Source organism: Penicillium antarcticum (assembly GCF_028974205.1).
Source record: "Penicillium antarcticum strain IBT 31339 chromosome Unknown utg000006l_segment0_segment0, whole genome shotgun sequence".
Classification (NCBI taxonomy): Eukaryota; Fungi; Ascomycota; class Eurotiomycetes; order Eurotiales; family Aspergillaceae; genus Penicillium; species Penicillium antarcticum.
Window position 1 is genome coordinate 1,109,001 of NW_026695304.1, and position 18,785 is coordinate 1,127,785.

At 47.5% G+C, this 18,785-nt stretch overlaps 8 protein-coding genes across 8 annotated transcripts; 4 read left to right on the forward strand and 4 right to left on the reverse strand.

The window, feature by feature from the left end:
- Positions 1–49: 49 nt before the first annotated feature.
- N7508_006492 (uncharacterized protein) lies at positions 50–3,400 on the forward strand (the record flags this gene model as incomplete). The annotated part of the gene is made up of 1 exon (XM_058464558.1): positions 50–3,400. The coding sequence occupies one exon, from the start codon at positions 50–52 to the stop codon at positions 3,398–3,400; it is 3,351 nt and encodes a 1,116-aa protein (XP_058318411.1).
- Positions 3,401–3,624: 224 nt separating this feature from the next.
- On the forward strand, positions 3,625–4,869 carry N7508_006493 (uncharacterized protein; the record flags this gene model as incomplete). The annotated part of the gene is made up of 1 exon (XM_058464559.1): positions 3,625–4,869. One exon carries the CDS (start codon positions 3,625–3,627, stop codon positions 4,867–4,869), a length of 1,245 nt encoding a protein of 414 aa, XP_058318412.1.
- A 448-nt stretch (positions 4,870–5,317) lies between these two features.
- Positions 5,318–6,465, reverse strand: N7508_006494 (zinc-dependent alcohol dehydrogenase family protein; the record flags this gene model as incomplete). The annotated part of the gene is made up of 3 exons (XM_058464560.1): positions 5,318–5,516; positions 5,543–5,900; positions 5,949–6,465. 3 exons carry the CDS (start codon positions 6,463–6,465, stop codon positions 5,318–5,320), a joined length of 1,074 nt encoding a protein of 357 aa, XP_058318413.1.
- Positions 6,466–7,126: 661 nt separating this feature from the next.
- Positions 7,127–9,189, reverse strand: N7508_006495 (fungal specific transcription factor domain-containing protein; the record flags this gene model as incomplete). Its single annotated transcript, XM_058464561.1, has 2 exons — positions 7,127–8,110; positions 8,167–9,189. The coding sequence occupies 2 exons, from the start codon at positions 9,187–9,189 to the stop codon at positions 7,127–7,129; spliced, it is 2,007 nt and encodes a 668-aa protein (XP_058318414.1).
- Positions 9,190–9,733: 544 nt separating this feature from the next.
- On the reverse strand, positions 9,734–10,817 carry N7508_006496 (isopenicillin N synthase family dioxygenase; the record flags this gene model as incomplete). Its single annotated transcript, XM_058464562.1, has 3 exons — positions 9,734–10,399; positions 10,449–10,613; positions 10,662–10,817. 3 exons carry the CDS (start codon positions 10,815–10,817, stop codon positions 9,734–9,736), a joined length of 987 nt encoding a protein of 328 aa, XP_058318415.1.
- Positions 10,818–12,185: 1,368 nt separating this feature from the next.
- On the forward strand, positions 12,186–14,172 carry N7508_006497 (uncharacterized protein; the record flags this gene model as incomplete). Its single annotated transcript, XM_058464563.1, has 7 exons — positions 12,186–12,353; positions 12,406–12,649; positions 12,704–12,793; positions 12,847–13,058; positions 13,109–13,583; positions 13,638–13,879; positions 13,939–14,172. 7 exons carry the CDS (start codon positions 12,186–12,188, stop codon positions 14,170–14,172), a joined length of 1,665 nt encoding a protein of 554 aa, XP_058318416.1.
- A 1,181-nt stretch (positions 14,173–15,353) lies between these two features.
- Positions 15,354–16,816, reverse strand: N7508_006498 (DUF3716 domain-containing protein; the record flags this gene model as incomplete). Its single annotated transcript, XM_058464564.1, has 2 exons — positions 15,354–16,351; positions 16,417–16,816. The coding sequence occupies 2 exons, from the start codon at positions 16,814–16,816 to the stop codon at positions 15,354–15,356; spliced, it is 1,398 nt and encodes a 465-aa protein (XP_058318417.1).
- A 303-nt stretch (positions 16,817–17,119) lies between these two features.
- N7508_006499 (uncharacterized protein) lies at positions 17,120–17,314 on the forward strand (the record flags this gene model as incomplete). The annotated part of the gene is made up of 1 exon (XM_058464565.1): positions 17,120–17,314. The coding sequence occupies one exon, from the start codon at positions 17,120–17,122 to the stop codon at positions 17,312–17,314; it is 195 nt and encodes a 64-aa protein (XP_058318418.1).
- Between the last annotated feature and the right edge of the window lie 1,471 nt (positions 17,315–18,785).

An 18,785-nucleotide genomic window follows, 5' to 3' on the forward strand; every position in this document is an offset into this window, starting at 1 on the left:
AGCCGCATCGGTCAACTCTATCACATAGGTTATTGTTCGGTATTATATCATGCAAAACCAGGACAATGTCTCTGCAGGCCTGATGCATACTGAATCCCAGATTGATACATCCGATGCCTCTGCTGCGCCAAATGTTCAATTTGGCGGGGTTTCTGGCCAGCCAGAGACTCGTGGCACTAGGGGCGTGGATGCGCCTTTTGGGTTCAAGCCTAGTACAGATGAACGTCCAGCCTTTTGGGCTGGCCCTTCGCCGTCGCCGTGGCATACCGGTGGACTATTTGGAGTTGGATCTGGATCGTCAGCTAGGCAAGCGCAAAATATTACACCAGCTGGACCACCAGAGAATCGTGGCACGAGGGGCATGGATGCGCTTTTCGGCTTGAAATCGAGTACGGATGCACGTCCAACCTTCGGGGCTGGACATTTGCCTTCACCTTCGCATGCTGCTGGACTATTTCGGACTGGAACTTCATCATTTGGAACTGGGATTCCACCTAATCCTGAGCCATTTGGATTTGGTTCATCTGCGAGGCCAGCGCAACACAGTTCATTGTTTGGACCACCGGCGACAGGTATGTCAACAGGCCCCGGCCGATGTATCGGTGTTTTCTCAACTGGGGATGTGACTGAAACGAAAGTACCCGAGAAGCCGGAGACGCTCATTCAAGCTGTCAATCGCAATTCGGTGGACGCGTTACAAGACTTGCTGCCTCTCACAACTAACCCCCAAGAGCTCGATGAAGTAATGGATATTGTGGCGAGCAAGGGCGATGCAGTTATGATGAAGTTTCTTCTGGGCTCTGCTCGTGTGAACGTGGACGGTGCCTCCAATGACACTCCCCTCTTTCGCGCAGCGCTTGGACATCACCTTGAAGCAATGAAACTACTTCTGGACTACGGCGCTGATCCAAAGAAAAGGTCCAGAGGGTTGCGATCCCATGGCTGCATCATGGCTGGTATTACTGTGCAGTTATCCACGCCATTGCATGCCGTTGCGGGATTCGACAATGTGACCGGTGTTCATACACGCAACGCATTCCCACAGATCGCGGAGGTTCAGCAGCGCGCTCGGGAATGCTGCCAATTGCTTTTGGATGCTGGGTGTGACCCCAATAGCCGGGGTTATGATGAAAACACTCCTCTTCATTTCTGTGCAGCCAGTAATCTTATCGTGGTGGCGGAGACACTGTTGAAGCATGGCGCAGACCCCTTTCCCGTTAATAAAGCGGGTTTGATTCCTCTTGCACTGGTTCGTCTATCAACCGGCAGAGACAGTATTCCCATGATCCATTTGTTCACGCAACATGGACGTAAACTGGATGAGCCTTGTGGGAACGATCGGAAAACTCCTCTCCATCACCAGTTCCAATTGCGGCATGATATAGATCTGAGCCTTTTATCTCCTTCTGTGACTGACTGGAATGTCGCGAACGCCAAGGGAGAAACTGTCTTGCACCAAGTCATGAGCTGGACGCCTCTGCCAACATACAAGTTGGTGTCAGATCTGATCAAATTAGGAGCTGATGTTCGATGCAAAGACGACGCAGGCATTCAGCCAATCCATAGTATCATCAGTCGTTATGCACCCAAATTTCTCGAAGGTCAAGGGCCTATCATTCGCCTACTTCTCGGCGTGGGAGCAAACCTGGATGAAAAAGACCACGAAGGGAGAACTCCTTTACATCATTTGGTCAATGAAGTAACTATGAGGACCGGTAACTATGGAGCTGTCTGCGATTTTGTCAGAGAATTTAGCCCTGATGTCCACGCTGTCGATCATGATGGGAATGGTGTACTGCATTTGGCGTTGCAGAAAGGGCCAGAAAGCTTCACGATTTGTCTGTGGTCGCCTGCCATACTGACTGGGTTGGTGGAATTCGGCGCTGATCCACGTCTCATCAATCGATACGGTGAAAACCTGATGCATATCCTGATGAGATGCAATCATGTGAAAGCTGGGAATTTCCCTGTCAACATCTTGCAATTGCTATTTGACTATGGCATTTCCAGCTCATCTCAAGACGAAGATGGGAATACTCCTCTACACATTCTTTGCTCAACAAAGTTGAATTCTACAATGAAAAATTGGCTGAAGGACAAAGGCCTCGAACTTGTGCTCTCCTCTGGTGATATCGATCTCCTTCAAACGCCCAACCATGCGGGTATGGAACCAATTCACCTCGCTGCCGCCAATTCAAAGCCACTTGTATCGAAGCTTATTTCTCGAGGTGTTTCAATCTCCAACCAAACATTGACAAACCAAAACGTTCTGCATTTTGCCGCGTCAGCACGAGAGGGGAATAATGTCGGCCTCCTCATTGCTGAAAGCCGAGCAAAGAAAACCCTGGACTCCCTCCTGAATCAACGCGATGGAAATGGCTCCTCACCCCTCCACAAAGCCTGCCAGTCCGGGTCTCTGGAATCTGTACTTTTTTTAGTCGAAGCTGGAGCGGAGGTTGATATCCAAGATAACACCGGCGTTACACCCCTGGATCTATGTCGTAACATCATCGATCAAGTCGAGCAAGCGGGTGTAGAAATGTGGGAAACTCAAACCACCAGGAGCCACCTCTTTTACGATGTGCAAATCGGCTGCGAACCAAACCCGCAACCAAATGATGCTGGCCAGATGATGGAAATAATATGTTTCCTCGAACAAGCCATGGGTCAAAAGCCGCGACTCAGAGGAGACTACGATCTAGATATTGCTAGACTCCCGTTCCGTCACTCCTTGTCCCGCTTTACATCTGTATTCCTTCGCGGCCATTATCAACCTATCCAGAAATTAATCAACTCGGGAATCATCATTCCTCTTAGAACTGGTGGGTCCGGATACGATCACAAATTTGAACAGAAGAGCAGTGATTTGCTGTCCCAGCTGATCATGGGCGGATATGTCTTTTTGTTCGACATGATCGCTGGATCACTCCAAGACACACACTGGTCAAGTGGTCTGGATGGTGCACCCCCTTACATCCTCACAGCAGCGATGCGAACTGAGCCAAACATGCCAATACTACGCCTGCTCGTAGAGAAATACGGCGCTGATCTCAATGCAAAAGGCCCAGTCGGGAATTGTATATGGGGTTCTCTTGACTATGGCGCCTTGCATATGCTGGCCAGAGGTCATAATTGGTGGCAGAATGGAGCGGTACAATATTTGCTGGAGCAGGGTGCTGATGTAAATTTGAAGGATGGATATGGCAAGACACCGCTGAGGTTGACTGTTATTAGCTTCATTAATGGTGCGCCATTTAGCAAGGAAATCATGAGGACGTTGTTGGAGGGAGGTGCTGATCCGAATATTGCGGATGATCGGGGTTGGAGACCTTTGGATGAGGAGGTTGATGATGCTGAGGTTGTTGATTGGCTTACCAGGGCGGGAAAGGGATTAAGTTAGTGCCTATGTGAATGAATGTATAGCCACATTCCATATTGTCGCGCTATACAAGATTCCTGCCCGTAGGCAAGACGAAGCTGGATCCGGTGTCCTATGCAAACAGGGCGAAACACCGGGATTATGCGTAAAAGTCCGTAAGTCAGCGAGTGCAGTATGAGACATCACAAACTGTTTCCGTGCAACGCAGCTCCTAGATTCCCCCTTTCTTCCACAATCTCAGCAACATGGCACCTTTGAAAATCCTCATCGTCGGGGGAGGTGTTGGAGGTCCCGCTTTGGCCTTCTGGCTGTCTCGTATCGGGCATCAAGTCATCGTCGTCGAGCGCTTCCCCGCCTTGAGAGCCTCAGGGGCTCAGATCGATCTCCGTGGTCAGGGAATTGAAGCTGTGAAGCGAATGGGGCTTATTGAGGCTATCCGCAGCAAGCTTGTTGATGAGGATGGGATGGCCTTTGTCGATAGGGATGGAAAAGCCAGAGGAACCATTCTAGCTAATAAATCTGGGCAAGGGGCCCAATCTCTAACGTCTGAATATGAGATCATGCGAGGAGATCTTGTTCGAATTTTCTACGAAGCAACAAAAGACAAAGTGCAATATGTCTTTAGCAAAACGGTCGATCGCTTCACGCAGGATGACGAGAAAGTCACCGCACAGTTCTCCGATGGCACAACCGATACGTTTGATATCCTCGTTGGAGCTGATGGCCAGGGCTCACGAATCCGCAAAGACATACTCCCTCCTGATGCTCCAGATCCGTATCATCCACTGGGGGTACATATGGCTTACTGGTTTATACCTCGAGAAAAAGCCGATACTAGCTTTTGCAACGCCTACCTCAGCCCCGGTGGCCGGATGATCCTGCGACGAGCCCACAGTGCCACCGAAGCAAACGTGTGTTTTTTCCTGAGATCGGACTCCGATGAATTACGAAGCATTCCAAGATCATCGGTCGAACAACAAAAAGAGATCTGGACTCGGAAGTTCCGCGACGCTGGATGGCAGACCGATCGTTTCCTGGCAGGCATGAAGACAACTGAAAACTGGTTTTGTCTAGATCTCGTTCAGATCAAAACAGACACCTGGCATTCGGGGCGTGTAGTGCTTCTCGGTGATGCGGCGCATTGCCCTTCTCCCTTGACTGGCATGGGAACAACGAGCAGTGTGATTGGCGCATATGTTTTGGCTGGGGAGATTGCACGCAATGCCGATAATCTGCCTCTAGCATTCAAAAACTATGATGAGAAGCTTCGACCTTTGGTCAAAGAGGCCCAGGATGTCAATATGTCTTTGCTCAGATATGCTGTTCCGGACTCTCAGTGGGCGATCTCTCTTATCCACTTTGTCATTGGGATTGCATGTTTCCTTCGTATTCCCGATCTTGTATCCCGTTTCTCAAGTGATAGAGACGGAGGCTGGAAGTTGCCTGATTATGTGGAGCTGGAACCGAGTGATGAAGCTACTACCATCTGAGGTGACGAAATGCCATAAGTCTCTCGACCGGAGTATTCACCATATTCACTTGGGTCAGTGCATGATAGGTTATTACTCGACTTGGCTTCACACAGTTCAGCGCGTCCCTATTCATCATTGACCGTCTATATCGGACTTACATTCCCGCTATAATTATATAGGCTCGTTTCGGTTATATTCTCCCCTCAACAATTTCAGTTATGCTCAATTTTTTTTGCTTTTCACTTCTATCATCTTGCCATCGTTTGATCCTCTTCTTCAATATACACGTCCCCTCAAATCTCAATGTCCTCAAATTGTAGAGTTTCTGCGGCCTCTACAACGTCTTAAGCTTACAACTTCTTGACCTTGGAATGTACTTTTGAAGTACTTCAATACAGCTTGTATGTTCAGTAGGGACCGTTGGTTTAAGCATAAATCAAGATACCGCCCAGTCCTATACTCCTCTCTAAAGGCGCAGGACTATCTTGCCAATCTGTTTACCCTGCCATACATACTCCACAGCATCCTCAGCCTCCTCAAACGAGAACACTTTATCAATTAAATCATTGAGCGGTGTTTGTGCTGCTTCAAGAGCAGCACATAAGTCTTCCATATCGAACTTGGAACCAGCATTGATGCCCCTATCGCCCATCAGTCGCCGCTTTCTAACACTCAAGTAAAGATATCTCACCTTAGACTGATTCTCCGATCAATGATAGTTGGTATCAGCTCGCGTAGATCAGCTGGATCTTGTTTACCAAGGTATCCGACCTGACTGACCACGCCCCCACGTCGAGTACAATTCAAGCTCTTCACCAAAGAGCCTGTTCCGCCATTCTCAACAACGATATCGACCCCAGTACCGCCGGTGAGCTGCATGACCTCCTGATCCCAGTCCGGGGTCTTCGAGTAATTGACAGTCAAGATTGGTTGGTGAGGGAATTTTTCTTTTATTTGCTCAAGCTTTGCGTCACTTGATGAAGTCAGGATCACTCGAAGGCCTGCAGCCCTTGCGAGCTTGAGTGCGAAAAAGCTGACACCACCGGTTCCTAGGTCAGTTAGTGACATTCTATATACCAGAAACAGATGCATATTACCTTGAATCAAGACAGTCTGTCCGATACTCATGCCCTTCAACGCTGACCAAGCAGTTACACCCGCGCACGGGATTATGGACGCGTCGACCCAGTCGAGGTAAGTTGGGAGTTTGCATAAAACGCGCTCGTCAAAAATGATGTGATCCGCCATGACTCCATCCTCATCTGCTGCCAGCCACGAGCGCTTCGTCTCACGGCCCGAAATATTCTCCGTGTCCGTGATAGGTCCAACACGATCCCCCACGACTAAGGATTTCACCTTGTTGCCAATAGCAATAATCTCACCAGCTGCGTCGTTGCACAGGATGCCGTTGGGTGTTATTGGCCACGGATTTCCTCCATTCGCGATGTTAGCATCGCGATAGTTGAGAGCCACAGCATGGACCTTGATCAAGACCGATGTTGGCGCAAGAGGTAGCTGGAGTGTTTCCTGAACAAGCTTGATTTTAGGTGTACCGGGAGTATAGTCGTCAGTACGCCTGAACACGCGACGATGGGTGACTGCTGAACTTGACATTGTTGCTTTGGTCTTGGTTGATGAAGACGTTACACACAGGGACTTTGCTCTCTGTTTCGCGCACTGAACATTTGATTGCTAATCCCCCGAAGCATCGACGTCATAACGCAGGGATAAACAGCGATCGGCATTGCTTCCGACGTCTGCATATGAGCTTCGTGGTGGCCAATATGTCCTATCAAGCAATGTGGCAGAGGGAAGGAGATTTTGTGATATCAGTAGGGTTATGCAATTCCAGCTGCCCCAACCTGGGAGGATTTTCCAACCGGCATCAGAAGCAATTTCTAGGAGTCGGCCATGCTTGGGTTGAGAAACCACAACAGCCTCTGAGCTGAATTTATTCATCTGGTCTTTATCAGAATCACTTTGAATGCCTGGGCAATCCGCAGTATGCTGTTGCGATTCCGAGGGCTGTATGACATACGCTATTGCACGTCCCCTTTGCCCCATTTCTTCATTGAAGTTCTGCGTTGTTTTCTGCATTTGAGGTTTTCCGTTTCGCTCGCGGTTGCTGCGGTTTTGTCGTTCCTTTTGCTTTCCCTTTACTGTTGTGTTTCCTATTGTCTTTGCTGTTTCCCTTGCTCAAGCCACCGGCTAAAGTATCTCCTTACGGGATCGGAGACTTGCTATACAGTGAATGAAATTAATCCCCTAAAATTAATCAAACACACGTAAACCTAATATTCCCTTCCCGTAAGATATCCGGCCAACTCAATGTCTCCCCATATACTTCTGCATTCAATCTCTTCATCCATATTGTCTCGAATATTTCCTTTGCTGCTGATGCATATACCAATGCAGTGGTGGCAAAACAGTGATCAAACCACGAGGAGAAGAAAAGTTGAAGGTCGGACTCCACTGCCTCGCATGCGGCAATAAATGCTGGCCATATGAGTGCAGCATTGCTACCATTTCCGGAAATGGTTTCTTCTTCTTGGATCTGCCTCAGGTAGGTGCGCATGATAGCCACTTTGCACTGGAGTATTGCGGGATCGACTTCGTATATTCGGCGATAGAAGAAAATCAGGAGGGACATTGACATTGCTTGGGCTGTTGTTGACTTGTCCTTCATTGGCGAGTCGGAGTGGTAAGCTTGGGTATCGCCGGTCACTGAGGAAGAGATTAATGTATTGATGGCCTTCTCGATAGCCTTTGCTCGTATCCAGAACTCCTTCAAGCTCAGCCGCCCTTCTTGGGTTCTATTGCACATGGTCGATAAATCACGCTCATTGGCAAGTCGAATGACTTGGGATAGAAGCATAAGAAATAGCTCGTCGACTCCGTATACTGTGGGAAAGAGTGTGGAGCTCCAGCGGCCCGGGATTGCGAGGTGGAGATCTCGCTGTCCCATCTCTGGGTCCTTCTCTTCGGTCATCGCATCTGCGGAAAATACCAGATTCGGAGAGATCCGGAAGTCTCCTTCATATATTTTGTCTCCGATTGCCCCTCCACTTGTTTCAAAGAGCTGCACATTGGGGCTGTCGGCAACGCAGGTCGTTTCGGCAATGATCCGCATGAAGGCATAGCAGTGGTGTAGTGCCCTCTTCTTTGAAGAGAGCTTTGGCTGACTCAGTCCTCTCACACGAATGAATTTTTCCGTTTGAACGAGATAAGCGCGTCGTCGGGTGGGGTCTCCTTTGAACATCTAGACGGTCGATCTTGTGTTAGCTTGTTTCAATGAGAGAATAGTCAATGTCATACAAAGGCATTTGAGAGACTCAAAACGGCCATCAAAATCTCCTTATATTTGCTTGTCTTCGCGGTCGACAGACACTGCTCCTCCATGCACTTTTGAAAGTGGCATTGTGCACGTCTGAGGTACATTTCTCCGGAAGCTTTCCAATTTCCCAGACAAGAGGTGTTGTTACCGAGATGAAAGGCACTGGTACCCCACACTGCATTCAGCAAAGCAAGTCTGGCATGATTGATCGATCCATTTAGTGTCAGTTCGCCCAATGTTGTAACTGCGCATGGTATGACCAAGCTAACCCACGGGGTCTCCTGGCCACGTCGTAAGGGAGAAATGAGGGGCACGATTCGGTCTTTGTAATGTGAGAGGAGAGTCCAGCCTTCTACATTCCCTCCGTAGAGATTAATTTGTGGTTGAATTTGTGGCTCGAATGAACAGAGTTCCATATCATCCAGTTGTGATGGAACCGGTTTCTGTGGTGCCCGATTGTTGTTGGCAGTCAATTCTGGCACCACAACATCGTCGAGGTCGAAATCTTCTCCTCTTAATATATTTTCGAGCTCCTTGTCCCAGTCTGGAGATTCTGGAGTGGTTGACTCAATCATTTCTGACTGTGATAACCTAAGTGCTCCGAACGGTCCTCGGAAAAGGTACAACGGCGCATGAGAATCTCCGTGAAGATTGAAGCTTTCCAAATCTGATAACGCTTTATGGATATTCCGATTGGGCACGGAGCTAGATAGTTCTTCACTCATGGCATAGCGCTCGGACTCTTGGAAACTAGCATCAGAAGACAAATCGTAGTCAAGAAATTTGGGGTTCAAACCTGTGAAGATCGACTGCCGATGCCTAGCTGCATTCTCCGAACTGAAACCTCGAACATCGTCCTGATTATTAATGAAATTCAGTTGGATATCATGCTTGGATTTGAAAAGTGTTTTGTCAGATGGTATCATCAAATCAAAAAGAGTGCTATGGTCGTTTTCAGGATTCACATGTGGTAGCCATCCTAGTATATCCGGGGAATCATCCATATTGAAATTGCAACGGTAGATTTAATATGTCATTAGAGAAGAAAGTGGCATCTTTGTTTCTCTGATCTGGTGGTGTTAGCAAGGGTCTTTTCACCCCGCCTCTGTGCCTCATCACTGATAGCCGAAATAGGCAAGCGACTCCGAAAAGTCTCAATGTCAACCACTTAGACAAGTATAATATAAAAGCTGACTGAGTGTTACTGTATTGAAAGCTTTGTCAAATCTCTTTCTTTGCTATGGATATACAGTTGTGATATAGCCAAGATAGTAAGTGTTGCGAAATGGTTGCTCGGAGCCGCTTTCCCTTTATACTTCTCACGTATGTCTTGGATGTCAGCCACCAATAAATTGAACAAAACCAAATATTTACCCTCGGTAAATTTCTAGATTCTCGTCGCGTAAGTCTACCCGTGGAAGCCTTTGAAAACCTCATAGCTGGAAAGGGAATTTATTCGCAAAATGTACAGACAAAACGTGATACAAAGAGATGCATCATTCAAACTATAAAACCCTTCAATATGGGTATTGCTCCATTGAACCCTTCTCAGGAGAAGAGCTTAGCAATTCGAAGGTTGTTGTAGTCCCAGGCAGTGATGTCCTCATATTTGCAGGGAGTGCTAGGTGTAATAAACTCCTTTAGCGGGAATAACGAAGCGAGACGGTTCGGCTTGGCAAAGTATGCAATGGAGTAGCGCTCAGGGATCATTTCATCCGAGCCCACTTTCACTGTGGGAGGATAAGTGACACGATGGCATGCAGCTCGGAACGTGTCATTGGTGAGGCGTTGCAGCGAGTCACCGATATTGAGAATAATCTCCGATCTGCCACCCGACTCGACGCCGTGGAAGGTACCGAGGTTTGTCTGGTCCTCGACTTGGAGACCTCCCGTTGAGTCTTGGAATAGCATGGTGATGGTACCGAAATCTGTGTGCTCTGCAATTCTGGTCGCCGATCCGTCCGCAAGCTCAGAGGCGGGGATGGCTGGGTAGTGAAGGAGACGGAACTCGTTCTCGGCTTTGTTGTGCAGGGCTCTGAGGTCCGGACCTGAAATGTTCAGGGCCTTGGCTAACGCGTCAAGAATCTCGAGCTCGACCTTGAAACAGCTTGTGTAGAAATCTTCCATAAATGCACGGAAACCGGGAAGCTTCTCATCCGCGACCCAGATATTGTCTACCAAGTCGTCGTGCGCAGAGCCGATATCCAACGTTTCCTGATTATGTTAGCAACAGTCTTACGGGTTTGTACGCGGTCAAAGTTACCTTGATATCTCGGACCGACTTTGTTTGGGCAATGCCTTTCTCGTAGCCACTGATGCTCCCCACGGACTCCTGTCCGATAAAGCTGTATCCGCGATTGGGGTTGGCTTGGGGTGGATGTTTGGCAGTCATCTTGTCCTCCAGTGAAAGCTCGAAGAATTTACGGGTCTGGGAGAAAGTCAGTAGCTGCGCGATTACTACCTCAAATCAACATACGTAATCAAAGAGCTGTGAAATCAGGTCTTCTGGGAGACCGTGGTTCTTGAGCTTGGCCACTCCCCGCGTCTTCAATGTCTTGAGCAAGGTAGCTGAAATGGCCAAGCTCTCCTCGGAGGATCCCTTCAGGAGAGACAAATCAATAGCTTCAGACATGATGTTGATGCTTTTGCTGAATCAATTTGTTTATAATGGGGAAATTGGCGATATTCTTCTTTAATTTCAGAACCTGAATTTGCCTTGGAAATCATCATCAATATATACATCGAGAAGCTGCTCTGAACAGCCTGATAGAAAAACTCATTCTGGAAAGTGATATTGATATTGCAGTCATCCGTATCTTGCTAATTTATGGATTACCTACGGTTTCTGAACATCAAGTCCCAGGCCATCCATAATCAACAAGATGTATGACTTCCCAAAGGGGGAGCCTAACGCACGGACCCCAATATCACCTTCTTGAATGACGAGTTGTCCAATGAGAGACGCGCATAAGTGTGGATTACCTTCCTCTTCTATTGATCCATCGCCCAAACCTCTCAGTTCCCTTTAAAGCCAAGATAATATCCCCTCATGTGAAAGGCACATGACTTTTTATTGCCCGCACTATGATCCAAAGGATAAATCTAACGTTTCCACTCACGCCTCAGTGTACACTCAATGTATTACACAAGGTATAGATTTCGTCAATCATTCTTGTGCATGGTTGGGAGGTCGGAACACATTCCGACCTTTCAGAGATGCAATGCGCATCCTGGCTGCACGACGATTTAGAGTGGACCGGGCCGGTGCAAAGTTCGCAGCGAACATGCAATGCGCATCCTGGCTGCACGACGATTTAGAGTGGTCCGGGCCGGTGCAAAGTTCGCAGCGAACATGGTTTTCGCCGAAATTAATTTCACTCCAATTCTCCGAAGCCTCCACCTGCCAAGGTCCATATCTAGCACTATCTTGTGGCGGCAAGGGTTGGCAAGGCCACTGAAGAGGCTTCACAGCGATAAGAGCCTAAGCATGCGTGACCTCTTTCAGCGCTCTATTCACAGATCAGGCTGCCCATTCCGGATAACTCCCGACATGTCCAATGGTATTGAATCACCCCAAGAGCTTATCGCGAAGCTACGGCAAGTCTCCCGACCGCAGACAAGTTTTTGATTGGCGAAGATTCGCATTAGGTGGCGGCTTTTCAGTCATCACGTGCAACTCTATTATCTACGCGAACCCAATAGATTAATGCCTCAAAAGGTCTATTTCAGCCATTGGAGGCGTAAGGAGGATGGAAGGCCAGTCCCTGGAATGCGGGGAAGTGGATCTAACGGTTGAGGATCGCGAGGCTATTGGCAAACACTACTATCTGAGTGGAGAGACTTGCCTCCCTAGATACCACTTCTATCTAAATTATGCTTTTGCTTCTCGTATCTTACTTCGAGCGGATATTATATAAGGGCGAGACCCCCGTCAGAGATTTCACTTGCCATCACTGTTCTTGAGAATATTCCATATACGGAATGCAAATTACTTACAATCATGCCTGACTCCGACCCACCCCCATCATTGTACGCACAGAAAGAAACTGTCAAAAATGAGGTCGACTCTCTACACCCAACGGCCAGTTGCGCTGAAGCGCGCTTAGGAGAGATAGAGGAGAACCGGAATGGACAATTCCACCGTTCCTTTTCGCCCCGTCAGGTTCATGTGAGAATCCCGGACGGTGCTTCTGTGTGAAAGTGTCTCACCATCTAGGAAGATTATCTCTCTAGGATCGAATATCGGTAGTGGTGTCTTTATCGCCACTGGCAAGGCCCTTGCTACGGGTGGCCCAGGTAATATGGTCATCGCCTATACTATGGTCTGTTCCTGTGTCTGGGCTGTTCTGCAGTCCTTGTCAGAGATGACCATCGCATTCCCGGTCTCTGGTAATTACATCGATTATGCCGATCGTTGGGTCGATCCTGCTTTGGCTTTTGGTGCTGGATTTGCAGAATGGTTAGGTTTGTTATTAATTCTCTGTGAGATCTTTTGGGATATTATACTGACCAGATCAGGATGGACGGCAATCGTTGCGGCTGAAGCCGGGTTCTTCAATGTCTTAGTTCAATACTGGTCGGAAGGATCGATGCCACTGGCTGCTACTAGTATGGAACCACTCACTCTAGTTGCGAATGTCTACTTACACTCTAGTCCGAAGTCTCCATCTTCATGTTCGCCTGCTTGATCATCTTCACACTCCCAAACAAAGTCTTCGCTTGGTTTGAATATGTGACGTCGCTTATCAAAATCGTGATTTTCCTCATCATCATCGTGCTCTCCCTGGCATTGGTTTTAGGCGCTGGCCCCAACGGCTACATCCACCACGGAGACACTTGGACGGAATTTCCCGCATTTCTAAATGGCTTCTCGGTACGTTTTCACTACCATGACCTTTGGAACTCCTTGCTAAGAAAGTCTAGGGCTTTGCAAACTGCGCCCTACTCGCTGTCTGGGCCGTCGGCGATCAAGTATTCATCGGTATCATGGGAGGCGAGGCAGAAAGCCCCCGTTTCTCAATGGCACACGCGACAAAACTTGTTCCATTCCGAGTGAATTTCATCTATGTAATCAGTGTTGTATTCATTACAATCCTCGTCCCCTCGGATGATGATCGTCTTCTTGGCGGCAGTGGAGTTGCCGCTTCGCCTTTCATCATCGCAGTCCAGGACTCTGGAATCTCGGGCATTCCTTCCCTCTTGAACGCTGGAATGATCTGCGGTGTTCTTGCGATCGCTGCTGAGGGAGTCTATCTCTCGTCAAGAGTGCTGAGGACTATGGCTCATCAAAAACTTATTTGGGAACGTCTTGCTCATGTTGATAACCAGGGACGACCGAGGCTTGCGCTGATTATTACTTCGGTCGTTGCCGTTGTTCTTTCATACATCCAGATTGCAGGTAAGATGTTGTAACGTTGTTATCAAAAGGACATGATATGCTGATACAGAATAGCTGGCGGTCTGACGGTATTGAACTGGCTGATTTCAATTACGAGTGCCTCGTTCTTCACCAACTGGATCATCATCTCATATGTCAACTGGAAGTTCCACCGTGCACTCAAGGCACAGAAAGACCCACTCTTTACGGAACTTTATGCATGGAGGTCATCGCTGTGGCCACTTGCACCGGCATGGCTGATGCTGATCTCCCTATTCCTACTGGTCTGCTGCGTTTTCCTTGGAGTTAAGCCTCCAGTGAGTCCCTTGAGTTCCTCGACGAAAATCAAAAGAATTGATCACTAACAATTTGACAGGGTGTTGATGACTTCTCCGCAACGAATTTTTTCCAATACATCCTCGGCCTTCTATTAATTTTCGGCTTCACCATCGGATACAAGATTATTTTTAGGACACCATGGCGGGATGCAAAAACGGCGGATCTAAGCACTGGTCGACGCCCCTTGAGTGATGATGAGATTGCGATGCTGGATGAATACTACAGGCAGCCTAGCTGGAGAAGATTCCTCACCTATGTACAGTTATGGTAGTGGATGTTGCTTTGAAGCTACTAGCGAGGTCTAGTGGTTAGAATTGGACTCAGTAGACCAAGATACAACAACGTTCATAAATCCTTTTACAAATTGAATTAAACAAATTTGATCCTATATCCGAGGGACTCGATAATGTACAAAAATCCACAAAAATCCGCAAAAAAAGAGGCAAAAAAAAAGCATAAAATGGTACACCTTTGAAAGAATTGATTAATACATCATAGTACTGCGTACAGATTCATGACCTCCATTATAAACTTGGTGGATAGATGAAATAGACACTGAATTTCAGAACGCACAAGCTGGTCTTTCTACTTCCGTTCAAGGACTCAATCTTGTTGCTTCCGTCAGCCGAATTGAAGCCCAAGTCAAGTAGGATTTCTGCTATGAAAGAGTTCAAGCCCGACCTCAATACACAACACCTCGACTTTCTTTCTCCGTATCAAGTAGTTTACTCTGATTGTACTGTATGAATTAATATGGAATTGTGTCTTATATTAAATCTCTAGCGCATCGACAGTTTTACCAAGGGTCGTAGCCACGGAGAATTCCAGATCTTGCATTTTTGAATTGTACCCAGAATCTGCTGTGTTCCTTTCAAGGCTTATTTGATGATACAGTTTTCGGCTGTCACAAATGCAATTGTCGATGTAATTGGCCCAGGGGCTTGCTTAAATGGTATTAGTCGACGTGAAATAGCGTGGTGTTCGCACTTTAGAGTCTGGACTTTTCCATTGTCCTTCTGCCCAAGATCTAGTGCCTAACCTTGATAGTCTAGATGAAGGAGACATCGGTGTTTGAATTGGCTTGGCTGGTGACTTTTGAATGTATAATTCCAACAAGAAAAGGATGAAATTAGTTGTAACAAGAGGAACAAATTGACAATGGAGGTACCCAACAGCAAAACAAATAATGCTACAGATAAATATAAATCAAATACACAGGGCAGGAGGAGGCGGAAGTGAAGGATAACAACGGTGTTGTCAGAACCAGAATCGGGGTAGCAGTAGAATGCCATTTAAAGTACTTAATAACCAAGGAAAGTGATTTCAGTATTCTCATCAATGGGTTACATGTACGACAGACATAGATTTTCCGTAAAGGGCGGGCTGTGCTGATCGGTAGAAAGAAATTGAGCCATGATTGAAAGCTCAATTCTGGCAACAAAAAAGGTGGTATCATTTCTCTAATTCAGTCTTGCGCAAAGAAAGGGACACGCCTCGCTGACGTGAGATATTCTTCGGCTTTTGAGAATCTAGTTCCCTCTGCAACTGTAGGTCAACGTCTTTCTGGTCAATGTGTGGCTCCTGCACTTCAGCCTGATCAGAGTGTCGGCGTGAGTCTTGCTCTTGGCGAAGGCGATCGCCTTCTTGCTGGAAGGAGCGCAGGAGCTGCTGGCCAGCTTCCATTGTTCGGGGGGACGGGTACGGAGTCACGTCCCGAGTAACTTCGACTGCCCCTAGCATTGGCTTTGTAGGAGTCGAGGACTTCGTGATTTCGGTACTACCGGGAGTCTGCTTCGATGTGGGCAGCGACTGAGTGATACCGATAGTAGTTGGCTTTGGCTTGAAGGAATCAAAATGCGAGAAAAGATTTTTGTATGCGTCTTTCACCGGACCGTTCTTCATGGCGTTAATTTTGGGTTTGATCTCGCCGAGGACTTCTATGTAGCTGATTGCATCGCGCACCGCGCTGGTGTCTTCATCCGAATTGATATCTTGGAGGATAGTTTGAACCTTTGCTGGGAGCTTCTTAAGAAAATTCTTGAGGAAATCCGTTTCAGACGCTGAAAGGCCGTTTCCAACCAAACGGGAGGCAACAGCATTCTGTGACCGGTCGAGGCGGAGCTTTTCCAGATTTCCCATGGAGACGTGCATATCCCAGTTGCCAGGCGGGTGGTCAACGTCTGCCAGCTTCACCCAGAGCTTTCTGAAGGTGCTAGCTTCATTTGATGAGGTAGTAGATGTCTTCAGACGCTTGTTCTGGCGTTGTGTAGTGTCTTGCCCCTCGGTGATAGCTAGAACTGGAGCAAGCGATTTATCAGAAGAGACATATTCAGACTCCTGATCAGAACCCTGTCGCTCCCTCTTGGTGACGGGGCCAAGGTCGAAGTCAAGAGATTGCTGGGCAGAATTGGATATTGGCTCTGTTGCATCGTCCTCTATGGCCATAGATTCTGTAGAGATATAAGTATCAGCATAGATATTTTCACACATCATATTGTTGTGAAGCTCAACTCACGCAGGCTGCATCGGTTACGCTGATTCCCGGTAGCTACGCAGTTGGCGCAAGCGCCACCGAGGAAGCTGGGAAGTATCTTGCAGCCCACCCAAGGGCCGCAATCCCTTTGACAATGAGTACATAGGGTCTCCGCCTCAGACCCAACCACTTGAAGCAGCACTGAAATGATAAAATGCCCAAATTCGAACCTGGGTCGAATCTGCTCCGCCATCTTGTTTCGGGTTTGAAGTTCTCGCCGGGGCGTCATGGACATCAGCTCACGGATCATACCAGGTCCCTTGCACCAGGAATTGGAGAAAACATAGTCCACCCAGGGGCCCGGTGCCAAATCTCCATTGTTGTTGCCAATAACACTGGGCATCCCTGGTGGAGTAGGTCCCAACCGATATTTGAGTGACATTCTGAAAATGGTCAGTTTGTTGGGTTTGGCAGGGAAATTCAGGGAGTCAGCCAACTCACTTGAAGCAAGGTTTGAGATGGCTTGAGTTAGATGGGTCCAGTCTCCATGCTCATCAGGATGAAAATGCATTACTTGATAGGCTGGTGGGTATGCCGGATTCTTTGACGTGGATAAGAGGTGGATGGCAGGAGCAGGATGGAGTGAGAACATGAACTTGGGGTGATTATTGTTAAGTCAAAATATGTTAGAAAGACCGAGGCCATATAAGCCAGATTCAGAATATAGATTTTTTCCTCACTCAGGATGCGCGTGTCCATTCAACGCACGATGGTGTTGCTACTCTTCCTCATCACATCCTTTATTGTTATGTTCGTAACGCCAGTTCTATCGCGCTTGGCACACGGCAGAGTAACCACGCTCAATGCCATGCTTTACTATGTTGGTGATGTTGCAGTGTCTCAGATGCTCGATGTACCAGACTATATCTTGTATGAGTAGACTAAGACGGTATCGATGTATTTCCGTTGGCCATCATTTCGAGCTAGAGCTCTGTTTTCAATGGCATCAAGTTGAACCAAATGATATCCGACTTAATGCAAAAAGAAAATGTTTTTAAGTCTTGCATTTCTCAACGGTCGGTCTCAACAACTACAGGTAAAAACTGCATAGATGATAGTTTGTAACCTATACTAGGGGCCCAGAACCCAAACCAGTCTGGGTTGGGCCCGGGTTAGGCTGGGTTGTGCGGAATTCTAGCTGCCGAATTGGTCAAAGACAAAGTGGCGGTTTAATTCGTGTAATTTTACTTCATAAGTGCGCACATTGATGTTATTTGCTTGCTTTGATGTAGATATCCGAGATAGTTTTGCGCATGGCCTTATTCGCTTAGAAATCACGGTCTAGTTTTCATAAAATCTGAAAGCTCCTATACTATACCTCTATATCATATGCTGTTGGAAGACAGAAAGTAGGCTCATTCAGTTTGATGTATTTCAGATAGTCGCCAATTGTCAAGCGCGCAGCTGAGAGAATGACGCTCGCTATAGTTTAGGTCGGTCTCAGAGACAAAATATCTCTTAGGGCTGATGTCGTTTAGAGATGGTCCCCATGTGTGCTCTGGAAAGGTTGGTTCCTTGGAAATGTAAGCATTCATAGGGTCTGTGTATACTTTTCAAAATCCAGGGCTTGGTGTATATACCTTAGCGCCGATTCGGATTATCCATCTTCGAACATACTCTTTCAATATATGGAGCTCCATAGTGCCAGGAAAGTACATCGTATCGGGTATAAATCGTGAGGCATATATCGGTGACGATAGGTCCAAGAGTTCTTCAAAGCAATCAATGTGATAGAAGGCTGTTACGGTATTTAGTTTCAGTCACAAAACACAACAATTACTATGCTAAATCAAGATACTTACTTGGAGATTTGCTCCAATGATATCGATGCCCAGGATTCACCGCAATCCGATAATCATTAGGCATAATTCTCCTTTCACACAAATGAAGCTGGCATTTCGCTCCGTTGCGGGAATGTGGCGCCTCCTGAAGCAGGAAGGCAGGACAAGGAAGCCGCGCATATTGACCCAAATACGTCTCTATATGTCTCTTGAGGTGTTGAGCTGAAGCCTGAATGTCTTCTTGACGCTGTTCCTCGAGGGAAAGGCCCTGTCGGCGCTCTATCTCCGCGTTTTCCTCCGCAGTTTCACGTTCCCACCTCCTGCACATATACTTCTGTTCTTCTTCGGAGTTGATAGACGTAACATCGCAGTTAAGCTCTTGAGCAATATGCTCTCGCCACCGTTGCCGTCTTTTATTTCTCTGTGGCTCCATTCTCCTTTCTTTCTGGATTCTCTTTCGAGCTTCTCTTTCGGAGGTGTTGATGGAGCTCACCTGCGGGACATTTGCCCTCAGAAGAGGGTTTGTGACTGGCACCTCGGCAGGCGAAGATTGAGAGAGTTGTCTAGTAG